The sequence below is a fragment of the Hemibagrus wyckioides genome, linkage group LG04 (genome assembly GCF_019097595.1).
Source record: "Hemibagrus wyckioides isolate EC202008001 linkage group LG04, SWU_Hwy_1.0, whole genome shotgun sequence".
In the NCBI taxonomy this organism is placed as follows: Eukaryota; Metazoa; Chordata; class Actinopteri; order Siluriformes; family Bagridae; genus Hemibagrus; species Hemibagrus wyckioides.
The window spans coordinates 31,664,291-31,672,897 of NC_080713.1; the positions used below are offsets into that span (position 1 = coordinate 31,664,291).

General features: G+C 44.0%; 1 protein-coding gene across 1 annotated transcript in view; it reads left to right on the forward strand.

Annotated features, from left to right (window-relative positions):
* hdc (histidine decarboxylase) overlaps window positions 1-7,745 on the forward strand; it is a 40,374-nt gene extending 32,629 nt beyond the window's left edge. The window contains exon 12 of the mRNA XM_058387163.1: window positions 7,042-7,745. Within this exon, the coding sequence (XP_058243146.1) occupies window positions 7,042-7,659 (618 nt within the window). The 3' untranslated portion in view covers window positions 7,660-7,745. The remainder of the gene's footprint in view (window positions 1-7,041) is intronic.
* The last annotated feature ends 862 nt before the right edge of the window (window positions 7,746-8,607 follow it).

An 8,607-nucleotide genomic window follows, 5' to 3' on the forward strand; every position in this document is an offset into this window, starting at 1 on the left:
CACAACACATCACACAACATCACATCACACATCACACAACACATCACACAACACATCACATCACACATCACATCACACAACACATCACACATCACACATCACACAACACATCACACAACACAACAACACATCACACAACATCACATCACACATCACACATCACACATCACATCACACATCACATCACATCACACATCACACATCACATCACACAACACAACACATCACATCACATCACATCACATCACATCACATCACACAACACATCACATCACATCACATCACATCACATCACACAACACAACATCACACATCACATCACACAACACAACATCACACATCACATCACACAACACAACATCACATCACACATCACACATCACATCATACATCACACAACACATCACATCATACATCACATCATACATCACATCACACATCACATCATACATCACACAACACATCACACAACACAACATCACATCACACATCACATCACATCACATCACACATCACATCACACAACACATCACATCACACATCATACAACACATCACACAACACAACATCACATCACACAACACATCACATCACACAACACAACATCACACATCACACAACAACACATCACACAACACAACATCACAGAACACAACACATCACACAACACATCACACAACACAACATCACACAACACAACATCACAGAACACAACACATCACACAACACAACATCACACAACACAACAACACAACACATCACATCACACATCACATCACATCACATCACACAACACAACAACACATCACACAACACAACATCACAGAACACAACACATCACATCACACAACACAACAACACATCACACAACACAACATCACAGAACACAACACATCACACAACACATCACACAACACAACATCACACAACACAACATCACAGAACACAACACATCACACAACACAACATCACACAACACAACATCACAGAACACAACATCACAGAACACAACACATCACACAACACAACATCACACAACACATCACACAACACATCACATCACACAACACATCACACAACACATCACACAACACATCACACAACATCACATCACACAACACATCACACATCACACCACACAACACATCACATCACACAACACATCACACATCACACCACACAACACATCACATCACACATCACACAACACATCACACAACACATCACATCACACATCACATCACACAACACATCACACATCACACATCACACAACACAACAACACATCACACAACATCACATCACACATCACACATCACACATCACATCACACAACACATCACATCACACATCACACATCACACATCACACAACACATCACACATCACATCACATCACATCACATCACACAACACATCACATCACATCACATCACATCACATCACATCACATCACATCACACAACACATCACATCACACATCACACATCACATCACACAACACAACATCACATCACATCACATCATACATCACATCACATCACATCACATCATACATCACATCACATCACATCACATCACATCACACATCACATCACATCACATCACATCACATCACACATCACATCACATCACACATCACATCACATCACATCACATCATACATCACATCACACATCACACATCACATCATACATCACATCACACATCACATCATACATCATACATCACATCACATCACATCATACATCACATCACACATCACATCATACATCATACATCACATCACACAACACAACATCACATCACACATCACATCACACATCACATCACATCACATCATACATCACATCACACATCACACATCACATCACACATCACATCACATCACATCATACATCACATCACACATCACACATCACATCATACATCACATCACACAACACAACATCACATCACATCACACATCACATCACATCACATCACATCACATCACATCACACAACACATCACACAACACAACATCACACATCACACATCACATCACACAACACAACATCACATCACACATCACACATCACATCATACAACACATCACACAACACATCACATCACACATCACATCACACAACACAACATCACATCACACATCACACATCACATCATACAACACATCACACAACACATCACATCACACATCACACATCACATCATACATCACATCACACAACACATCACATCACATCACACAACACATCACACAACACAACAACACATCACACAACACAACATCACACATCACATCACACATCACACATCACATCACACAACACAACAACACATCACACAACACAACATCACAGAACACAACACATCACACAACACATCACACAACACAACATCACACAACACAACATCACAGAACACAACACATCACACAACACAACATCACATCACACAACACAACAACACATCACACAACACAACATCACACAACACAACACATCACACAACACATCACACAACACATCACACAACACATCACACAACACAACATCACACAACACAACACATCACACAACACATCACACAACACATCACACAACACATCACACAACACAACATCACACAACACAACACATCACACAACACATCACACAACACATCACACAACACAACATCACAGAACACAACATCACAGAACACAACATCACAGAACACAACACATCACACAACACATCACACAACACAACATCACACAACACAACAACACATCACACATCACAACAACACATCACACAACACAACATCACAACATCACACATCACAACAACACATCACACAACACAACATTACAGAACACAACACAACACAACATCACACATCACATCACACATCACACAACACAACATCACACATCACACAACACATCACACATCACATCACACAACACAACAACACATCACACAACACAACATCACAGAACACAACACATCACAACACATCACACAACACATCACACAACACAACATCACAGAACACAACACATCACAACACATCACACAACACATCACACAACACAACATCACACAACACAACAACACATCACACAACACAACATCACAGAACACAACACATCACACATCACACAACACAACAACACATCACACAACACATCACACAACATCACACAACACAACAACACATCACACAACACATCACACAACACATCACACAACACAACAACACATCACACAACACAACATCACAGAACACAACACATCACACAACACAACAACACAACATCACACATCACAACACAACAACACATCACACACCACAACATCACAGAACACAACACAACACAACATTTCTGCAATGTTAGAGTTTTATTGTTACTGTGTGGAATTCAGTATTTGTGGAGTTACGAGTTCATTCAACTCACAATCTCACACTCAGTCTATAAACACAGTCTTTGACCTGTGTCAATATCCTGTGTGTGTGTGTGTGTGTGTGTGTGGGTGTGTGCGTGCGTGTGTGTGTGTATGTGTGTGCGTGTGTGTGTGTGTGTGTGTGGGTGTGTGCGTGTGTGTGTGTGCGTGTCTGTGTGCGTGCATGCGTGCGTGTGTATGTGTGTGTGTGTGCATGTATGTGTGTGTGTGTGTGTGTGTGTGTGAGCGTGTGTGTGCATGTGTGTGTTGTATAATCAAATACACAGGCTAATGATTGTTAACTAAAGTTCAAAAAAGAGAAAACAGACAGAACAGATGAGTAAAAATGCTTACATTAAAAAACATTAGACAGAAAAAATAATTACTGATTAATTTAAATAGCAGTCTCTCTTTATTCTCTCTCTTCAGCTATAAATACTCGTTCCCTCAGCAGTCTCTCTTTATTCTCTCTCTTCAGCTATAAATACTCGTTCCCTCAGCAGTCTCTCTTTATTCTCTCTCTTCAGCTATAAATACTCGTTCCCTCAGCAGTCTCTCTTTATTCTCTCTCTTCAGCTATAAATACTCGTTCCCTCAGCAGTCTCTCTTTATTCTCTCTCTTCAGCTATAAATACTCGTTCCCTCAGCAGTCTCTCTTTATTCTCTCTCTTCAGCTATAAATACTCGTTCCCTCAGCAGTCTCTCTTTATTCTCTCTCTCTTCAGCTAAAAACACTCATCCCCTCAGCAGTCTCTCTTTATTCTCTCTCTCTTCAGCTAAAAACACTCGTCCCCTCAGCAGTCTCTCTTTATTCTCTCTCTCTCCAGCTAAAAACACTCATCCCCTCAGCAGTCTCTCTTTATTCTCTCTCTCTTCAGCTATAAACACTCGTCCCCTCAGCAGTCTCTCTTTATTCTCTCTCTCTTCAGCTAAAAACACTCATCCCCTCAGCAGTCTCTCTTTATTCTCTCTCTCTCTTCAGCTAAAAACACTCGTCCCCTCAGCAGTCTCTCTTTATTCTCTCTCTCTCCAGCTAAAAACACTCATCCCCTCAGCAGTCTCTCTTTATTCTCTCTCTCTTCAGCTATAAACACTCGTCCCCTCAGCAGTCTCTCTTTATTCTCTCTCTCTCCAGCTAAAAACACTCATCCCCTCAGCAGTCTCTCTTTATTCTCTCTCTCTTCAGCTATAAACACTCGTCCCTCAGCAGTCTCTCTTTATTCTCTCTCTCTTCAGCTAAAAACACTCATCCCCTCAGCAGTCTCTCTTTATTCTCTCTCTCTCCAGCTATAAACACTCGTCCCCTCAGCAGTCTCTCTTTATTCTCTCTCTCTTCAGCTATAAACACTCGTCCCCTCAGCAGTCTCTCTTTATTCTCTCTCTTCAGCTATAAATACTCGTTCCCTCAGCAGTCTTTCTTTCTTCTCTCTCTTCAGCTAAAAACACTCGTCCCCTCAGCAGTCTCTCTTTATTGTCTCTCTTCAGCTATAAACATTCGTCCCCTCAGCAGTCTGTCTTTATTCGCTCTCTCTTCAGCTAAAAACACTCATCCCCTCAGCAGTCTCTCTTTATTCTCTCTCTCTCCAGCTATAAATACTCGTTCCCTCATCAGTCTTTCTTTCTTCTCTCTCTTCAGCTAAAAACACTCATCCCCTCAGCAGTCTCTCTTTATTCTCTCTCTTCAGCTATAAATACTCGTTCCCTCAGCAGTCTTTCTTTCTTCTCTCTCTTCAGCTAAAAACACTCGTCCCCTCAGCAGTCTCTCTTTATTCTCTCTCTTCAGCTATAAACATTCGTCCCCTCAGCAGTCTGTCTTTATTCGCTCTCTCTTCAGCTAAAAACACTCATCCCCTCAGCAGTCTCTCTTTATTCTCTCTCTCTTCAGCTATAAATACTCGTTCCCTCAGCAGTCTTTCTTTCTTCTCTCTCTTCAGCTAAAAACACTCGTCCCCTCAGCAGTCTCTCTTTATTCTCTCTCTCTCCAGCTAAAAACACTCATCCCCTCAGCAGTCTCTCTTTATTCTCTCTCTCTTCAGCTATAAACACTCGTCCCCTCAGCAGTCTCTCTTTATTCTCTCTCTCTTCAGCTAAAAACACTCGTCCCCTCAGCAGTCTCTCTTTATTCTCTCTCTCTTCAGCTATAAACACTCGTCCCCTCAGCAGTCTCTCTTTATTCTCTCTCTCTCCAGCTATAAACACTCGTCCCCTCAGCAGTCTCTCTTTATTCTCTCTCTCTTCAGCTATAAACACTCGTCCCCTCAGCAGTCTCTCTTTATTCTCTCTCTTCAGCTATAAATACTCGTCCCCTCAGCAGTCTCTCTTTATTCTCTCTCTTCAGCTATAAACATTCGTCCCCTCAGCAGTGTTTCTTTCTACTCTCTCTTCAGCTAAAAACACTCATCCTCTCAGCAGTCTCTCTTTATTCTCTCTCTCTTCAGCTAAAAACACTCATCCCCTCAGCAGTCTGTCTTTATTCGCTCTCTCTTCAGCTAAAAACACTCATCCTCTCAGCAGTCTCTCTTTATTCTCTCTCTTCAGCTAAAAACACTCATCCTCTCAGCAGTCTCTCTTTATTCGCTCTCTCTTCAGCTAAAAACACTCATCCCCTCAGCAGTCTCTCTTTATTCTGTCTCTCTTCAGCTATAAACACTCATCCCCTCAGCAGTCTCTCTTTATTCTCTCTCTCTCTCTTCAGCTAAAAACACTCGTCCCCTCAGCAGTCTCTCTTTATTCTGTGTCTCTTCAGCTATAAACACTCATCCGCTCAGCAGTCTCTCTTTATTCTCTCTCTCTCTTCAGCTAAAAACACTCGTCCCCTCAGCAGTCTCTCTTTATTCTCTCTCTTCAGCTAAAAACACTCATCCCCTCAGCAGTCTCTCTTTATTCTGTCTCTCTTCAGCTATAAACACTCATCCCCTCAGCAGTCTCTCTTTATTCTCTCTCTCTCTTCAGCTAAAAACACTCGTCCCCTCAGCAGTCTCTCTTTATTCTGTGTCTCTTCAGCTATAAACACTCATCCGCTCAGCAGTCTCTCTTTATTCTCTCTCTCTCTTCAGCTAAAAACACTCGTCCCCTCAGCAGTCTCTCTTTATTCTGTCTCTCTTCAGCTAAAAACACTCGTCCCCTCAGCAGTCTCTCTTTATTCTGTCTCTCTTCAGCTATAAACACTCATCCCCTCAGCAGTCTCTCTTTATTCTGTCTCTCTTCAGCTATAAACACTCATCCCCTCAGCAGTCTCTCTTTATTCTCTCTCTGAAGAGAGTGAGAGAAGAAAGAGAGACTGCTGAGGAGACACACACACACACACACACAATATGTAGTTTCCAAACACATCTGAGGTAAATGCTGATGTTCAGGTTCTGTCTCATTTCCACATCATATCTTAAGGGCTATATGCTAGCTAGCTGAATTATTAGCCTCATAAGCTTGGTGTCCATTTTCTCAGTTGCCTAGCAACAGTGTATTCACAGCCTATTGGCTGTTTAACTCCCCATATTAAAAGCATGGACTGTCACATGATGAAATTTGCTCAATAGAGGGCGCTCTACATGGATCGTCAGTGTAACAGGAATGAATGGTAACTGTGTGTGTGTGTGTGTGTGTGTGTGCAGGGAGGAAATGCTCTCACACAGGAGCTCTTGCGCAGGTTAACACACTCTGGCAGCATGTTTCTGATTCCGGCCGCCGTCGGCTCCAAGCTCATCATCCGCTTCACGGTGACGTCGCAGTTCACACGGCCAGAGGACATCCACCGTGACTGGAGCATAATCCAGCGCATGGCCAAGGAGATCCTGCAGCCCGGCCGCTGGTCCCGCCCCCACGCGCTCTCCCTGGACAGCGAGAGTGAAGCGGAAACCCTGTGGCAGGAACAGGAAGTGGAGACACAGCACGAGCCGTCCATGATCGACAAGCATCTGGTGCGTCAGAATCAGAGACGGGCCACTCGCTCTATGAGCTGCAGCGCTGAGCTCCCACCAAGCAGGCCTGACCCCGCCCATGGCCCGAAAGAGGCCCCGCCCCTCGGAGTGCTGGCCAAGATTCCAGAGAGCCCTGAGGGCCGGAGAACCACACAGAAGCGTCTGATGAAGTTCCACAGTGTGCCCAGTTTACCCCAGGTCTGGGCCCAGTGCGCCATCCAGCAGTTCTACTGGCCTTTCAGCAAGGCTAACTGCTTCAACTGCTTCACACACTCACACACACACTCACCTGGTCCACTGCCTGCTAAATAACACACACACACTCACCTGGTCCACTGCCTACTAAATAACACACACACACTCACCTGGTCCACTGCCTGCTAAATAACACACACACACACTCACCTGGTCCACTGCCTGCTAAATAACACACACACACACACGCTCACCTGGTCCACTGCCCGCTAAATAACACACACACACACTCACCTGGTCCACTGCCCGCTAAATAACACACACACACACTCACCTGGTCCACTGCCCGCTAAATAACACACACACTCACCTGGTCTACTGCCCACTAAATAACACACACACACACTCACCTGGTCCACTGCCCACTAAATAACACACACACACACTCACCTGGTCCACTGCCCACTAAATAACACACACACACACACTCACCTGGTCTACTGCCCACTAAATAACACACACACTCACCTGGTCCACTGCCCGCTAAATAACACACACACACACTCACCTGGTCCACTGCCCGCTAAATAACACACACACTCACCTGGTCTACTGCCCACTAAATAACACACACACACACTCACCTGGTCCACTGCCCACTAAATAACACACACACACACTCACCTGGTCTACTGCCCACTAAATAACACACACACACACACTCACCTGGTCTACTGCCCACTAAATAACACACACACACACTCACCTGGTCCACTGCCCACTAAATAACACACACACACACTCACCTGGTCCACTGCCCACTAAATAACACACACACACACTCACCTGGTCCACTGCCCACTAAATAACACACACACACACTCACCTGGTCCACTGCCCACTAAATAACACACACACACACTCACCTGGTCCACTGCCCACTAAATAACACACACACACACTCACCTGGTCCACTGCCCACTAAATAATACACACACACTCACCTGGTCCACTGCCCACTAAATAACACACACACACACTCACCTGGTCCACTGCCCACTAAAT